Source organism: Castor canadensis, chromosome 1 (assembly GCF_047511655.1).
Source record: "Castor canadensis chromosome 1, mCasCan1.hap1v2, whole genome shotgun sequence".
Classification (NCBI taxonomy): Eukaryota; Metazoa; Chordata; class Mammalia; order Rodentia; family Castoridae; genus Castor; species Castor canadensis.
In genome coordinates this window covers 167911885-167930243 of record NC_133386.1, presented here as the reverse complement: position 1 = coordinate 167930243, position 18359 = coordinate 167911885, and the positions used below count along the sequence as shown (strand labels likewise).

The window sequence follows — 18359 nt, the reverse complement described above, 5'->3', positions numbered from 1 at the left end:
AGAACCTGAGAAAAGTTCACCATAGGTGGGGAATGGCATGAAACATGTGACAGGTAGGCCTCAGCCACTTGATCGAGCTATTATAAATTTGGATTCATCTAAAAGAAAATTGACTTGGGAGGCAAAAAGAACTAGTTTCTCGTCCCCCTTGTGCCACCAACATAGACTGTGACTTTGCATAGCAAGTGGCATCATCTCTCTAGCACTGGGTTCCTTCATTAATGAAATAGAGTTGGATGAACCTGTGGTTTTTCTTTTTAATTTTTTATGGAGAACATTCTTCAAATAACTCTCCTAACATTTTAAAATCCAGCAACACAGAGCTTCTCTGGTAAACACAGGAGCAGGTCCCTTCCGTGCTTCCTGCTGTTTTTCTCGTGTTGTCTTAGAGAGGCTTCACAGAGCACAGCTCTCAAACCACCAGATTGGGTTGTCTCGGAGGACTCTCCAGCTCATGTGCTGTGAGTCATGCGAGCCACTGTAAGTGATACAATTAATGTCCAGAGTTTCTGTGCACTTGCTCTAAAGTTGCCATAGATTTACATTAGGCATATTCACAGCTGAATGTTTTAAACTTTTCTAGATATTGCAATCTTTGCTACAAACTCACAGAAAGAGCATCTCCAGCCAGAGTGGTAGTACACATGCATAATCCCAGAATTTGGGAAGCTGAGGCAGGAGGTCCAAGAGTCTGAGGCTAGCCTTGGCCGCACAGTGACTGCCTGTCTCAAACCCACCCCCCCCAAAAAAGACCACCCTTCCAAAAAAAGACCACCCCCCATCTGACTCTAAAAAGAAAGTGGAGGCGTTTTAAGCAAATATTAGCTCTTGAGAGAAATGAAGTCTGAATTTCATCCATCTCCGGTTAGACTGTTCATTTGTGAGTGAGGGGCCAGTCCTGGCCCATTTTCTGTATTCAGTAAATATTGGAAGCGATGGGTGTCTGGACAGGAGAAGGACAAAGGAAGTGGTGTGCTTATGTGCCAGGATAGCATCACCTAGACAAAGGAAGCTGGAATTGTGTGTAAGTTGGAGGCCTCAAGACAACCCCACCTTTACCTCTACATCCCACTGCCCTATTGCCCTTGATAACACTTTTATTGCTTAAAGGACACATTGAACCATTGCTAGATTCTGCCATTAGAAAAATCAGTGTTTTCTTTTCCATCTTCAGATGATTTTATTCGAGAATAATGACAGTGCCTTTGCACTGAGTGCAGGCTTTTTATGTGCAGAATCCTCTTTAATTCTTACCAAACCACAGAGGTAGCATTATTCTCTCCCACTTATACTTGAGAAAACTGTAGTTTTAAAAGGACTAATTCGAGGTTAGTTGGTTGCCTTAGATGTTGGGGGGTGGGGGAGCAGAACAAGACACTTCATGAGGACTTAAACTTGGAAGAAAATGTGACATGGGATTAAACTTTGTCATAGTCCAATATGACAAGACAAATTCAGTTTCTGGAATTCTAAGAAATGCCCTGTGAATCTTGCAGGTGCTCATTCGTTCCATCATTTACTTGGCAAATATGAATGCATGCCTGCCATTAGGAAGTGTTGAACTGGGTACTTTGGGCCAAACAAGGAATCACAAGCCATGATCAAGTCTAGAGGGAGACAAGTCACATGTGAAAAGCAAAAATGAAAAACTGGAGCATTAATATTTAGCATGGACTGTTTGTTTATATCATGCCTGCTTTAGAGACTTTACCTCATTTTGTCTTTGCCTTTAGGTGCTATTATTATCCTTGTTTTGCTAGTGCATTTTTGAGAACATAGTCTGTCCAAGATCATAGAGCTAATACATGGTGGAGTCTGCTGAGTCCCTGCTTTTAACCCCATGCTGACTCCACAGTTTAAGTTGTAATCATTTACATTTAATTGTGAAGAACAGAAATGTGGTAAAGTATGGTAAGACAGCATTAATTAATACCCATAGAAGTAACGAAGGAGAAGTGTCATGGAGTAAGCTGCAAATGAGATGTGATGAGGAAGGGAAAGAGGAAGAAGAGAGAGGAAGGAAAATATTAGACAGGGAGGAGAATTTTGAGTCCCATGTCAGTAATCAAGGAAATGACTACTTTCAGAGACAGTGATGTTGCTGTGGTGGGATCAACAGGGGTAAGAATTGAGGAAAAGCTGTGGCTTTGGCCCTCAGAAAGTTATTAAGGACATTCCAGGAAAACTTTTGGAGGAGAATATAAATGAAAGAAGAGATAAATTCTTAGTAACCATTTATCTGCAGGTCTTCACTCTACTAATATCTTGACTCATCAGGCAAAGCAGGTGTGGTGAGTGGGCCAGGTAGGAGCAGAAAAAGGAGTAGGGAGGTCTGTTGGAGAATGGAAGAGGCTGGAAACCTAGGTTTTTTTGGTGTGTGTGACATCTCCTGAGTTCTAAATGTTAGTTCAATTTTAAAAAGCAAAACTGAGTTGAGGGCTAACCATAACATATCTGTGGGTTGAATTTAGCCTACCAGCTGTAAGCTTCTAGACTTCTATTTTAAGAACTTTAAAGTGAAATGAGGAAGCATCTCAAAGAAGCAGCAATGTCAAAACCTGTTTAGGGTCTTGCGTAATGGATGCATACCGATGTACATATCAAAAGTTGCTTATTTTTTATTTTATTGGGATGGGAAAGTGTAAATTCCTTACAGAGGGAGATTTCTGGGCTAAAGAAAGACCCGAAATACTAAGCAGAGGAGCTGTCTGGGAGATAAAGGTGCCAGTGGGCATGAGAAAAATGAGATTAAGAGACCAATTATCAGAAAGACTAGATGAGACATATAGCTAGTGGTTAGAAAGTTAAGAGGAGGGAATGAGGAGATCCTACCTCCCTCGTTATCCATGGGTTAGGGGAAATATTGTGTGTCCAGCAAGTATCAGAGGGAGCCTGGGAGCTGGAGAAGAACCTAGAAAAATTTTATGATGGCTGCTTTGGGGAGTAGGTAGTGGAAAGAGTATGGAGCAATTCAAACTGTTAAATAGCAACAAGGACCCACTTGACCTTCATCTCATGAGTATCTATTTATGGGGCGCTGCTAAGTGCAGAAGACATGCAATAGGGCTCACATGTTAATCGCTTATCAACTCACTTATAGTGTGTAGCGCTACCATGAGCTGATAGCTAGTTTCCCCCATTTCATTCATTCACTTGCTACCATCATCACTTTGCTGTACTTGTGAATTACCTATACTATTATTGATTCAGCAGTTTCCTATAAATCACCTCTTATTTCACATACAGAAATAGAAAAAAAAGAAGCTATATATCATCACTTACATTATTGTATTCTATTTTTCCAGATGTGTATTTGGAAAAATATACCAAAGTACTTCACATTTTATGATAGATTTATCTCCATTCCACCTAAAATAATCTTGCGTCTCATTAGGAAAGATGGAACAGGCTAGTTGGTAGAGTTCTTTAAGTCATTCAGAGCAAGGATTTTTTTTTTCCATATTAAAATAACTATATATGGCCTTGGTTTTTATTCAAGCAGGTTAGCTCAGATGGCCTGATCTGAATAAAATGGATAAAGGCAGGCACCTCTTTGTCTGACAATTTGAAAGTGACGCTATTTGAATACCAAGAAGTTTGAAGCTTCACTGCAGAGCCTTCCAAATTAATCTAGTCTGGAAAAAAAAAATGAAAATGCCATCAAGTAACAGGAGATTTGTCAGCTGCCCTGCTTACACTTCTCATATAAAACATAAAGGTTGGCAGATTATAGATGAAAGGTCAGTTCGGCAAAAAAGAAAATATGTCAGACAATCTCATAACATAGGTAACAGTGGATGGAAGTTGGAAACTACTCTTGGATTCTCAGAAAGAGATGAGTTTGTTGGCGATGTGTAAATATCATCACTGTTTCTGCACTGTTCATTTTGGTGGTTACTTCTCTATGCTGACTCTCCAAAATTTGATTTAAAAGACACCGAAGATGCTTGTCTTTCTGAGGAAGATTTACTTTGCAGCAGTTTTACCTTTTCTTCTTAAAAAAAAAAAAACAAGTGGTCAGAAAGGGAAAAATGTACTCCTCCCAGGGTCATGGTCTCACCCATTCCAAACTAAAGCTCTAAAATGAGGACAAATTGAGAAACTAAGCCCTTTTGCAAAAGCTGTGGTACATAATGAAAGAGCTTACAGCGAGTCCATCATCATGAATGATTAAAGAGAGCTGGACAGCCACAGTGTGATGTGTACAAGAGACGAGCTCAAAGATTCACACAGGCATGATCTGCCTTGGAACAGATTACTGTGCAAGCAAACATTGTAGTCTGTTTTGGCTTGAGGAACACAGGTGACTCTAAGGGTTTAAGATCAAGCCAATGGAGTTACAGAGACATAGAGTTGTGGGCCCTCACAGATTTCCAACATATGCAGTGATGGGAATTTGTGACCTTGTTAATCCATCTTCCATCTATGCTTCAAGTGTAGGAATTGTGAAAAATATCATTACTATCCTATCTAAGTAGATGGGAACATATATCACACTTCTAATTGACCAACTTGCACAAACATGCATTTGAGAGAGACTTCTTCCTTTTAGTGAGCTCTTCACCATGGTCTTGCAAATAACTGAAGCCAAAGTCTCTGTCACACAGCACTGGTAATCAAGGTTGTCCCTAGACTCTTGGCCTCAGTGTTTCTGGTTGCACCACTCTGCAGTGTTAATTTCTATCCAACTGCTTTAATCTCTTCCTTAAGCCTCTTCATTAACTCACATACTATATATGCAATTCTAGGAACTAAAAAATTAAGAGCTAAAGAAAATTTGTAACATTACGAAACATAATCTCAGTCTTAAAGACCACTTCAGTATTAGCAGCTACATTTGCAGTGTGCTCCTGAAATTATGAGGGCTCTCTAGCATAATCTTTATAGTTGTTAATGCTCAAATCCAAGCAGGTCGATGACAGAACTTGACCCCCACACACAAACACCCTTCCAAAAAATTTCTCTTTCACATTAAGCTTCCTTAATTAAATCATTCACTCTGGCTTGCTCGTAAGGACCAATTCTTACAACAAGTGTATCCAATTTCCTGCTAGTAGTGGTAACTTTAATTCTTCCTGGAATAGCAGGAAACATTAATTTTGCATTGGATGTAAAAGTCTCAGGAAGCTGAAATTATAGGTGCCATTGTCCCATCCTTTTTTTCCTCCAAAATAAAATGAAATGAAGCATCAGTCCAATAGTGAGGCTTGAGGGATGGATAGTGACAGAGTACGGAAAAGGGCATTAATTTCAGGATGGGGACAGCTGCTCAGTACTATCTCCCTTTGGATTTTGGTTCTTATACCATCACAGTGAGTTATTAATATGTATGATCTGTACTTTATTCAAACATTATAAATCTATGCAGAAGTCTGGTGTTTGGGTTTTCCTTTATAGCTTTCATTCTTCTTCCCAGAATTATCTAATTTAGATCGGGAAACTTTTGCATAAAAAGCACACACTGAGAACTCACATTTCCATACCATAAATATTAAAAGGGGGTTAAGCTTTATAGTTTCTTTTCCCATCCCAATGGGAGGAAAGTTAGCCTTCCAATCAGGGAGCCCTTAATGACATTCTTTTTATTCAGAAGCCACAAGGTAAACTTAAAATTAGACAAGCAATATGAAATTGTCCTATGTGGTTGCTTTCATGTATGTAAATTGTAGAATGTTTGGCTATGGCATATCTTTTGTTTGAATGATATGCTAAAAATCTAGCATTTTAAGAGTTGTTAAGAATAGTTGATTGTCTTAGGTTTTGAGGACTAATCGAGGCCCAGGGTCTCTGTTAAGGATTATGACTAAAGCCTGTTTTGTTGGACAATCATAAATGTGGATTCATTACTGTATGGGTTCATCACAGTGAAGCTGTAGAATACAGAAGAGGGAAACGGAACTAGAAGACAATGTCTTGGTGGCGTTTTTAGCTTCTTAGCACCTTCCTATCTCCTGTTTATTGCCATTTTGTTTGCATAAATGTTGGTTCATGTGGAAATAGAAATGGCTGAGCTATTTCATTTGGTCTTGCCCTCTGCTAATCAGTTTCACTGTTATACTTTGTGATGGGAAATGAATGTGCTAATTGGTGCTCTTTTTTTTTTTTCTTATTTCAGGAAACCTGCCATATGAATATAAAATAGTGATTGCTGGGAATCATGAACTGACATTTGACAAGGAATTCATGGCAGACCTTGTTAAACAGGACTACTACCGTTTCCCCTCTGTGTCCAAATTGAAACCAGAGGACTTTGACAATGTTCAGTCTCTCCTGACAAACAGTATTTACTTACAAGATTCGGAGGTAACGGTGAAGGGATTCAGGATATACGGTGCACCCTGGTAAGTGTTAATTCAAGCAGTTTTTCCTTCCATCTTTCAACTGGGTACCAAGAAAGTATGATTTATGCTTAGATGCTTTAAATGAAAATGATTAGGATAGAAGGAAAATATATGCTGTTTTTCAAACAAAACACATCCCTGGTACAATTGCAAAACCCAGTTTCTTGTTTTCATTGTGAAACAGATTCTTTTATAGGAGTTGGGCTTTGGTGGATACATGGATATTTATGCGATTTGGGCTGTGGTGTGTCTGTATGACACAGAAGGATTTGGGAAGGAGCACCATGTTATCCTTCATAGAGATTCAGCTATTCGGAACATTCTATCAGCCTCAGGTAGCTCATTTCCCTCTCAGTTTATCCGAGAAGCCATCACAAAATATCTCACTTAGAATGTGGGTGAGGTTTCTCAAATCTTTCTACATATCATCAGAATGATCACTTCTGTAGAAACCATCTTTGAAACCTTGATCCCAAACTCTCTGATTCTCCTCCCTTACATGAAACCTAGCACTCTGTGTTTTTTAAAGCTCCCCAGATTAGGTAGAGGTAGATTTGGAAGTTACTGGTTGAGAGCTCGGTAATAGGATTTTCAGAACTTCACTGTAGAAAGCTTGAAGTGGGTACATATCCTTGGGACCAGGCAGGAAATTCTTTGGATCTTGGTGCTATCTGTTGTCAGCTGTCAGGTTTTAAAGAAGTTACTTCATAGGTTGCTGAACCTTAGATTTTTGTATCTTTAAGATGGCGAAAATAGTACCTACTTTAGGAGGTTACCATAAGGATTAAATAGGTGACTTTTGCAGTGGAGTTGGGACAATGCCTGATAACTTGGTAAACATAATAATTATCACTTTTCTGCTCTTGGCTTTGTCGCTATGTATTTGTGGACTTAGGCAAGTCACTTAGCCCCAGAGTCAGTGTTTTTAATCTTTAAAATGGGGCTGTTCGAACAGGTGATCATTAAAATCAGAGAATTCTAGATTTTAAATTTGTTTGGGACTCTATGTATATAATGAGCTGAAGAACCATCCTTTACCCATTCCATCTGGAAAAGCACCTGAGTCCTTCTCCAGGAGCTGTGGATAGGGCCAGCAGAGGCAGGCAGAGTGAATTGAGATTAGCCCTTCTATTTGACAGCTTGGTTTTTCTTCTGTGAAATAGAAAATTGAGATATTTTCAGCAATTTTTTCCTAGCTTTTACTGGTTGGTATCCAGAAGGACTGATGAGTGGGTACATATAGGAAGTACATTTCTATTTAAAATCAACCTGACAATGATGGTGAGCTCTTAATTAAATGCAATATGCCAAGCACTGCTCTAAGTCCATTGTATCTGTTACCTCAATTAATCCTCAAAATACCTTTAGGAGATAAACACTGTTATGATTCTCACTTGGCAGCTAAGAAGGCTCAGACACAGATGGTTAAGTAACTTTCAGGAAACACCATGGATAGCAAGTGGTAGCATCCTGCTTTGAGCCTCTCACAAGTCCATCTCCAGGGAATATGGTATGGCTGAAGGGGTTGGAGTGGTGGTGGCAGTATAATAATTAGTGGTTATAATCTGCAGATCTAGTTTAAATCCAGCTTTATTAATGCTCAGCAATTTATTTTTTATGCATGAGAAGGCAGTAAAGGGCAAGAGAATAGGCAGCAGAAATGAGTCTTGTCACACTGTAATCTGAAAAACAATCTTGGATAATGCAGGATGTTTACACGACCACTTCTGGGTACAGGGCAGGGTATGCAGCATTTCTAGCTCTGGTTCATTTTGGTGATATGGGGATTTGAACTTAGGGTCTTGTGCCAGCTAGGAACACTTGAGCCATACCTCCAGTCCTTTTATTTGTTTGATTCTGCTATGGCCAGCTTAGGTCTGCAATCCCCTTACTGATGCTTCTCAAATAGCTAAGATTGTGGATGTGTGCCACTGTGCCTGGGGCCACCGTTCCATTCTTAATGACAACGTGGCAGTTGGAGGAATGATCTCTGATTGTCAGAGAAGCTCTACATGTGAGTTTAGGCCATTTCTTCAACACTGTAAGACGTTTCTGAACAATCTTCCAAAGACACAGAACGTTTTAGGCTATTCCTGAACAAGCAGGACTTTTGAGATTCCCAGATTGATAGTTGCTGATATGATGGCAACAACAAATTTCCTCATTGTCTCAGCTGATCCACATCTGTCTAGGATAGAGCTTAGTTGATTTAGATTATAGCTGTGATATATGAGAGGGTGACTTGGGGTCCCAAGGCAAAACTTGCAGCATCCCAAGATATAAAAACAATTCAAATATGTGATGTGATAGGACATCAGCTATTTAGCATAGTGGTATAAACTTCAGAACAAAGTTTATGACTTAACTGGATTGATGTCATTTAAAATGTTTTAATCTTAGAGAAGGTGGTAAAAGTCAAGAAAATAGGCAGCAGTAATTAGTCATTTGAAACATTGTTCTGAAGTTCTTATTACAGGTAATACATATTAGGATTTTGAGAAAGCCTGAACTATTTCCTGCCAGGCACTTCTTTATAGTAAGGATTTGGCTCATCCATTGGAATCATTGGTACTTTGTGTTTTGATCAAGAATATAGGGGCTGATGAAAAGGAAATGTCAATTTCATTATATTTTTTGAGATATCGGTTCCCTGGATGTCACTGTGAATATTTTTATTAAAATTGATATTCCCAGGACCAATGGTAATCTGAACATTGATTTAGGAATGTCTGTATTCTCATTTTTGTCCAGGAAAGAGAGTATTTCCTATTTATATCACTTATTCAGTCTTGGGACATTGGGTGAGTTTTAATATCGCTCTGCCCCTGTTTTTGTACCTTTAAAATGGAAAGTAACATTACTTTCCTTACATGATTGTTATGAAAACAGAGTTAATGCATCCACCACACCACCACACATAGCTGACCTCCAAGCCGAGAGTGTGATGGAAACTATAGTGGAATGTTGATGCTTCCGGTCTACTTCACACCTTTGTCAGCCTTCCTAAGGATACTATTGTACTAAGGGTCAGATGGGGTGAGTTTTAACCTTAGTTCAACTTCTGCTGATTGAGTGACACTAGACCAATCACTTAACCTCTCTAGGTAGGATGTAGAACAGGGGGGATGCAGTCTTCCCTAGTCTCTTTCATATGCCATGCACTTAAATTTTTATCAAAGTTAGAATCTTCAAAGATAATACATATTGTGGGCATGTTTGATTATTTTAATGTCTTGTACAATTTTAACCACTTTCACTATTAAGAATTTGACTTAAAAGAAAAATTTGGGGGAACTGATAACTAGCTATTTCTTTCTTCAGGCATTATATATTTTCACTATTATGAGGTTCACCTATAGGTGAATGCCTGCCTAATAACCCAATGGATATTTCAAGCCCAAATAACATTAATCTATTTAACTTTTATTTCCATGCTTTTTCAAGGAATTTTCTGGAGGAAATATTAAGCTCTGGTTGCTGATATGGCTAGTTGTTTTATTTTAAAAACAAAAATCAAAATAAAAACTCTGATACTAAGGATTTTTCCATCCTGCCAGAGGTTTCTCAAAAGTAATTGCCACCAGACCAAGAAAATAGCTATAACTTATGTATTTAAAAACATGATTTGATTCCCAGCACTACACATAACAAGTGTTTTTAAGTATGGGGTTAGACGTGTAGTTCAGTGGAAGCATGTACAAGGCACTGGGTTTGATCTCCAGCACCAAAAATGAATAAATGGATAATAAATACATAAATAAATGGAGTATGGATTGTGACTTAGTTTAGCTTCAGAAAAGGAATATTCGTTTGTATTTATTTCATGTTTATAATGTGTATCACAGCTGATGTGACCTAATACTAGATTTACAATTGAGTTACGATTTTTGTATGCAGAATAACTTATAATACACCAGTGCATTCATATGTGTTTGCAACAGGGATGTACTGTGGTACTTATTAGATCCTCAAGGAAGAGAATTTGAATGTGGTTTGGTGGGTCTGAGAAAAATCAGTGTCCTAAGCTGAAGAAGTTACAAGTAGGTTGTCAGTCTGGGAAGGAGAGGGGCTCCCTGGGAAACATTGATGAGTTTTTCAGGGCACTCCTTCCTCAAGAGGCCATAGAGCAGGTTTTGTGGTTTTTGCACACACTCCTTCACCATCTTCTTCTCCCAACAATATTGAAAAAAGCAATGAGACCTCTTCTTTTAACAGTTCAATCTCAGATTTGCCTAACTTCTGTTGTCAGTTCCTTCTTTCTCGTTTTGGGAACAGAAGAAAAGGGACTGTGTTGTCAGACATGTCAACCTCCAACTTTGAAAGCTCACAAATTTCTCACATGCCAAGTATTGATTCTCTGCCTCAAGATGGTCCCTGACTTCCTCTTGCTGGCTCATTCTCAGCTCTGCAATCTTTTCCAAAGGCTGAGTATTGTTAGAAAGAGAGTAAAATGTATTGTATCAAATATTAGTCACTGTGGTAACTAATTGCTTGTCTAGTCAGGTTGAAGGGGAAGTAGAATTTTGAAGTCATCACTATATTTTTGGTTACTAAGTCTGTCACCAGCATTTTAGTGCAAGCAGGTTTCAATAAATTCACTCTACTGATCTCTTCTTTTTCTGATTTCAGTTGTTCTTTTGATACTATGATGCAGTATAGAAGTAAAATCCACATACTAATTGATCAGCAGTCAAGCTACAAAATGTAAAAAGTCCTTACTATGCTGGCTGGAGCAGAGCAGTTAATGTTGTTCAGCAATAACCCACGCCTTCTTCTTCTCTTGAGCAGAAAAACAGAGCTGGTCTCCCATGGTGTTTAACTAATATGAGTGGGGTTTTCCAATGTCCAGGAATTTGATCTCTAGGCTGACCAAGGGGTCAGGAACAAAGAACACATTTTTTTCATGTTAGCGTGGACCCAGTTGTAATTTGTCAGTTTTAGTAACTGTGAAGGAAGTACTTTAACTTCTACAGTAGGAAAATTAGATCAGGCCTAAGCAGTGTAATTCCAAAATGGCTGAAAGAGGAAGAGACAGCCCATGGAGTTGCATTTTTCAAAGGAAGCATGAGCAGGGATTTGTCCCCTCCCTCCCTTCCCTTCATTTTACATCATAAACATGTTGGGTTCATTCATTCATTTAGATGTAATTTTCTCAGCATTTTTCAAAGTGGGAGTTAAGTGTTGATTCCACTCTCTGCATCATTGAAAATTGTGTTTGCACACAAATAGCTACAAGGTTGCTCATGTTTCCTTGTTCTGATCAGTGCAATAGTACTTTATGTTTACCCTGTCAGAAAAGCTTCAGATGTTTTTATTTCCAATTATAAGTTTTGTAATGCATCACGTATTTTGCTGACAGTCTTCAAGTTCTTGAAATAGCGAACAAATTAACAGCAGATATTGAGTGAGAGGATTAGAAAACCAATTGGCAACTCATATGATAGAATCCAGATATGGGAATGGGTAGAATGGGCTCATTTATTTTATTTTCACAGTCATACATTGTAATTAACTTGGGCAAAGAAAAGAAGAAAAGAAAAAAGAAAAGAAACATCTCCATGTTCAGCTGAAAAGTTCTTTTGCATTGAAGAACAGACTACACAAACAGTATTGGTTCTGTACCATGTTTGCAAGAATCCCTGGCTTTTATTCAAGAGGGCTCCTACAGGTATTGGCATAGGAAAAGGTGTGTGTGTGTGTGTGTGTGTGTGTGTGTGTTAAACAAATACACACTCTGCTTTTACATGATTCTGCTTAAAGGCCCAGGCTAACATTTCATTTTTCCTGGCACTGGGCCCATAGACTCTCCCTTTATAAAACCTATGGCTGTTCTGCCCTGGTCTAGAGTTACAGGGCTCTGTTTACATTTTTGCCTGCTTCAGAATGCAGCTGACTGCCCATAAAAGCTGCACGGGATCAGATTTACTTCTGGTTTAACAACTGCCCTGTTTATTTGAAAAAGGAGAAAGCAAAACTGATCACTTCGCTTCCTATCTCTCATTGATAGCCAAATCTGTACTGTAAATACCACTTCCATGCTGGTTTATGCAGAGTTTGTCATGTTGGATTCAACTCAGACCTTTCTGCCAGTAGCTTCATCCACTTCAACCTTTGCAACCTGTCCTGGTGCCTTGATCTGATGTGTGGAGGTCTCTGTATGAAAGGATGTGAAGGGGGTCCAGAGAGGTCTGTGAGCATGCAGTGATGCTTCATAATGAGCCCCAGGAATCATTTAACTTTTTGCCTGCACATGCTGAGAGAGCAGCTCAGTTCACAAATGATGAAAAACTTGCATTTGGATGGTGTATTCCACTCAGCAATCTTTGATCTTTGATATGCGTTAACTCATTTGGACCACACAATTCTTTAACAATTAATAAGAGTTAGCATTTACAAGTGCTGACAGGTCAGGTGTTATTCAGGGTTGCTATGTTTGAACGGAGAGAGACCAGATTGGGGATTTTTTTTTTTTTGGATAGAGAAGGTGATTTGCCCAAAGTCACTGAACTAGTTTGGGGAGATCCAAAGTTCCTTTGCCAAGTTCTTTAGAGTAAATCAGGATATTCTAATAACAATAGATGTTGTTTACTCCTCAACCTAAACCAACTGGGAAAGTGGTCACTTCTTATCTTTGAAGACTTGGCTGTTTCCATTTAGTTGCAAAAAGACTCAATAGAAACTCTGGCTACTACTCTTTAGGAACTGTCAGGATTAAGCAGAGGGGGACTATAGGAAGAAAGGAATGATCCAGCATTTTTGCATGGTGTGTCCCAGAGAGTAAGGTTCTAAAAAAGAAACATCTTCCTCCTAATATGTTTTAAGACATGGGTCAGCAACTTCTAGTCTTTGCCGGCAGAGTCAACTTCATACACAACATACATCAGAGGCCAAGTATCCACTGCACATAGCTTTTCCCCCTGAGGCAACATGCAGTAGTTAGGAGAGAGCAACCCTGGGCATATGCACCAAGAAGGAAGTGCCAGCATGCTGGCAGTGTGCTGCAGCTGAAGCCAGGCTAACATGGACCCACACACTGTGCCAGAGAAGACCTGGGCCTTCTGAGGTATGGCTGGCTGGCTGCTGGGTGTTCTTTCATTGTCTCACGTTACATACTCCTTTTAAACCAGAGTTGCTGTGGATGGAAGGTTATTAAAAAAGTGTCTGTTAGCTTCATGAGCTTGACTGAGACTTGTCAACTTTATTCTCTGTGAATCGCCTAAGCTAAGCCGAGTAGCTAGCACATAGTAGATGCTTAGTGTATACATGACTGAATCCATTCATCTGAATGAATGAATCAATGAGTGAGTGAATGAATGAGGGTAATAATAGCAGAGATATGTCTGTCGATGTTGAACTGAAGGTTTACACAGATGAGACATCCAATTGTAATTCAAGGTCAGGTGGAGATGGGAATCTACAAAGTGGAAGACTACAGATGGTAGAACAAAATAAAACCAAAGAAAGCTCTAAACCATATCCAAGGGCTGTGAGAATATTCCTAGATCCTTCCTGAACATTCAGAAGTGTAGAGAGCATGGATCTTTCCCCGTGAACCTGATGGTGATGGTGAGGAAGAGAACAGCACAAACCTGACTTTAAGGCAGTGAGAGTTTTCAAAGAAAGCCATCCCTAGTATTTTTAGGTTCTTTATTATTGTTTCTTTACCTTCGATGCCTCATCCTCATGCTGTGAGCAGCTAGAGGAATTGTTAGTAGCTTTGAAGCCGTTTCTTCAAGACGTAGTCAAGGTGGGTGACGTATGTGTTGATAGGAAGTGAGATCAGGTGGGCTCTGAGAACATTTTTTGGAATCACCAAATATGCAGTATTCCCTTTACTCGGTGGTTGAACTCTCAGTGGTTGAATTCTTCAAGTGAGAATCATGTAGATTCTCTACCATTTGTTTTCAAGCTATTTGACAGACATAGATTTCTTACTTTGCTGTGAACTGTAAGTGTAAGGTGAATTTCTCCAGATCTCACCAGACAGCAGGTCCACTGGGGTCCCATGACAGTCTTAACTCATACTTGTCTAGTTCCAGTCACGGCTGCTGCTCTGCCTTCTTGTGCTGTACTTCTCCCCTATAGCTCAGATGTGTTCACAGGTTAGTCCAAGTAACTATGCAAGTTCTTTTAATCCCCCTGATGATCTGGGGAAAGAAGAGATGGTCTTTGGAGTACACAGATAAGAGGTTGCCGTTCCACCTTGTGCTCCCTTTCTGCCAGCACTGCATCTGGGTAGCATCACCTCAGGACATTCTTCCCTCCCATTCTGGAGAGCTTGCATCTACCAAAATTGTTTCATAATACAGTCTTAGTAATCAAAGCCATGCTGTGTTCTGTGCTTGACAGAGGAGAAGCCCTCTGACCTTCTAGGCTATGAGGGTTGTCAAGGCATGATGTCATTTGTCCTCTCAAGGATTCATCTGTAAGCCTGTGGGAGGCTTGGTGGAGGACAGGCTCAACTATAGTGTGCTCAAGGACATCCCTTCTGTCCACGAAAGCTTTGTTGAAACTAGGCTAAACTCTTCTTGCTGATTTACCCCTTTACCCATCAGTTCCCCAGGCTAATGTACTTACGTCAGGACCTTTCTTGCAAGTAGACATACCCTGGAGACTTTGCTTCCCATGCCAGACATAAACAACCATGACCCTGGTTCTGCCTACCAAAGGAAGGAAGCAATGTGGTATAACAGAGTAGAGGCTTTGGTCTTATACGCAGGCTCTCTCCAGCAAGCTTGAGTCTCAAGTTTATCATTTAGAACTGATTTACCTTGTTAAATCCATTATTTAATTTGTCTGAGCCACAGTTTCAGTTGTCAAATTAGTATGCAAATAATAACTACTGCAAATTGAGCATCACCACATACCTTATGTAGTATTGCTTTTAAGCCTTGCAACATCCTTGTGAAGGAAGTATTACTACCTCCACTTGGGAGATGAAAGATCAAACATTAGCAAAGTTAAATAGCCTACCCAAGGACATTCATTTCAGAAAGGACTGGAAGTCAAACTCAAATAGATTTGACTCCAAAGCTCTTATATTTATTTATTTTTCCACTACTCCTACTCTATTTTTCAGGGGATTAAAATGAGATTGTATGTATGTTAAGTTTCTGGTACTTAGTAAATGTTAAATAAAATACGATTTTCTTCCCTGAAAAGTAACAATTTTCAGTTTTGTAATGGCTATTATTTTGGGGGTCTAGTTTTGTTTGTTTCTACAGTGGCATACCCCAGGGTAGAAAGGGCAGAAATGTGGTAAATAGGAAATTTAGTCTAGAAAAATGTATACCCCTGTGTTTGTGTGTGTTCGTGTGTGTGTGTGTGTGTGTGTGTGTGTGTATGAGAGAGAGAGAGAGAATAGTATAGTTTCTTTGCATGACAAGTCGCTTATGATCTGTGTAACTGGAAACCATTTAGGAAAGGCACCCCCTATATTGGCTGCACTTGGTCCAAAGGCATGGAAGAGTGAATAAATGTCGGTTAGATGAAGACATATAGGACATTTTTAAGGTCACTTGCATGGAGTATCGTTTTCAATGTGTGAGTAATGCTTGGCAGTGTGTTTTCACCCAGGAAAAACCAAGGCAATGTTGGATGTGGTTATAAATTGAATGTGAATGTTCTCTGAGGACTGCTCCAACATGAAAGCCTCTGGCTTGGCAGAATGGGTATGCATTCCACAAAGAGCAGAAAAGGAGAGCTACAAATCTGTATTAATTCAGGAGAGGATATGAAAAGACTGTTTTGCTCAAATATTAGAAAAGATCAGCTTGGTTAAAGAGTAAATACAGTTACTAGGACTAATGATATTCAAGTATGAAATTTACGGTGAAAAATGAAATGAAAATGCAACAAGAGGAAGAGTACCTGGTATACAAGAGCAAATCAGAGGAAATTGTTAACACCTAGCCTAAATTAGATTCTTCCCATAATAAACTTGCCCAATGCAGCATCTGAAGGTGCTGGTGATATTTATTGGTTAATTTAGATACTTCAGGCTCAGTGTCGTAGCACAATGGGTTTAGAGGATGGATCACATAGATAAAAAGTGCTGCTATAATTTCCTATGCATGTGTAGTAACCCAGACATTGAAGACTAAATACAAACAATGCTATATTTGTAAAGCAAAAGCAAGGTCAGAGTCGACACTGACTTTCCATTCTTTCCTAAAATTGGTTATGTATTTCCTTTATACATTATTTTGCCAACTGATTGCACACAAAACTAAGTGCAGCTGATGTCTGCCTGGCTGAATCAATGGTGACTACTGTTTTTTACACTACATTTCAAGCTACTGTATGAGTTGCAATTCTGGGATATATCAATCTTAAAGCTGAATCTAATGTGGTATTCTGACTTCCCATGCCATACAAGGCTTCACGAACCAATGGAAAGTAGATAGGGATCACCATGGCTCCAAAAAGGAATGTTGAAGACAGAAACTAGAAAAAAAAATATCGTCTTAATGATTTAAAAGTCCAGTGTTCAATTACTAGCCATAATTGGGGCCTCTGTTTTTATCTTGAATCAGAAATTGATAGAGGAACACTTCTTGCTTTCATGTTTTCAAAATAAAAATGTCAAGCTAAAATAAAAGATCCTATGTTAAAAACTAATAAGAAATTATTGATGTCAAAACTTTAGTAATTGGAAATATGCTTTTGGGTTTTATATGTAATCTTCTTTTCTTTGGTGTTATGATTTAAAGAAAAAAAGTTTGCTTTAAAAAAAACTCATAGGATTTATTTGTAGATTTTTTTAGTTTATATTATATTAAGTAATCAATACATAGGCAAAATTTGAGAATAGGACCTAGGCTATATGGACATTGCCTCTATTACTAAATATTCTTTTTTTTACATAAAAAGACAAGCAAGTGTATTTTATGTTTTTAATATGCGTGCACTACATGAAAGAACAACATATCTTTGGAAGGAAATACTAGGAACTGGAAACATTAATTGCATCTAGGAAGGTAAATGGTGTACATAGATGAGAGTGAGGAATCAGAAAAAGATATTTCACTGAAGCTTTATTATTTTATCATTTTTTTCATTTACTCACATGTGGATACCTTGCTTGGGTCACCTCCTCCCTTGCCCTTCCCCCCATTACTAAATATTCTTTAATTTTTTTTTTTTTGATGAAGCAGCAGACTGAATCCTTTTCTTTTTATTTATTTAGTTTTTATTGTTGTTTTGGGTAAGGGTACATTGTGACACTTACAAATGTTCTTAAAATATATCATATTTGAATTCACCCCTCCAAATTCAGCCTCTGTTAAAAAGAGATAATTCTGAAGGAAGGGGTAGTTACCTATTGGACCAGTAGAAAAAAAATGGAAATCCAAGGGTGTGTGTTTAATGCTGAACCTGACCTTGGTGCTTTTAAATAGCTCTTACTGGAGGTGGATTCTGTGTGGCTGAGGCTTGCAGGGCAGCTTCAGAGGAGGCCCGTGAAAGGCATGGGGATTTTCAGAGTTCTGAGTGCCTTCCTACATTCACTCTGTATGTGCAGCACAGTATTGCTATTAGAGGGAAAATCTGAAGCCAAGAAGGGTAATGTTTTTTAAGTTTATTTGCTATGGGAATTACCTTCTGCAGAGTTTGAACTCCTGTCCTGAAATGTCTGAGAGAAACAGGTTTGGCTAGCCTGTATAATAAAGGCATATCAGTGCTGTGAGTTCTGGACTCTTAAATATCCATCCTTACGAGTTTTTGTTGATGAGTAGGTTTTTCTTTGTTGTTACAATAAGCAGAATGATCAAATTATTGATAAAGCAGAATGAAAATATGTGAGAGAATAGTCATCTTCCTTGTCCCATTCTCAAAATATTAAATCAAATACTCATTTGAATGAGACAAAAAAAGCTTTTTTTCTATACCTAAGAGTAAAAAAGTTTAAGTAGAAAATCATCAAGGATAGAAATCATGGAAAAAAAGAGAAAAATAGACATCTCACTGCTTAACAATTTTATTTCCAAGCTGTGTAAATTCTCCCCAGTTAACCAGATA

The 18359-nt window shown here is 38.7% G+C and overlaps 1 protein-coding gene across 6 annotated transcripts in view; it reads left to right on the top strand.

Moving 5' to 3' along the window:
• Mpped2 (metallophosphoesterase domain containing 2) overlaps positions 1-18359 on the top strand; it is a 173803-nt gene that overhangs the window by 81583 nt on the left and 73861 nt on the right. For all 6 annotated transcript variants that reach the window (XM_074043383.1, XM_074043373.1, XM_020188145.2 and 3 more), the window contains one exon: positions 6116-6341. In XM_074043383.1, the coding sequence (XP_073899484.1) occupies positions 6184-6341 (158 nt within the window). In that variant the 5' untranslated portion in view covers positions 6116-6183. The remainder of the gene's footprint in view (positions 1-6115; positions 6342-18359) is intronic.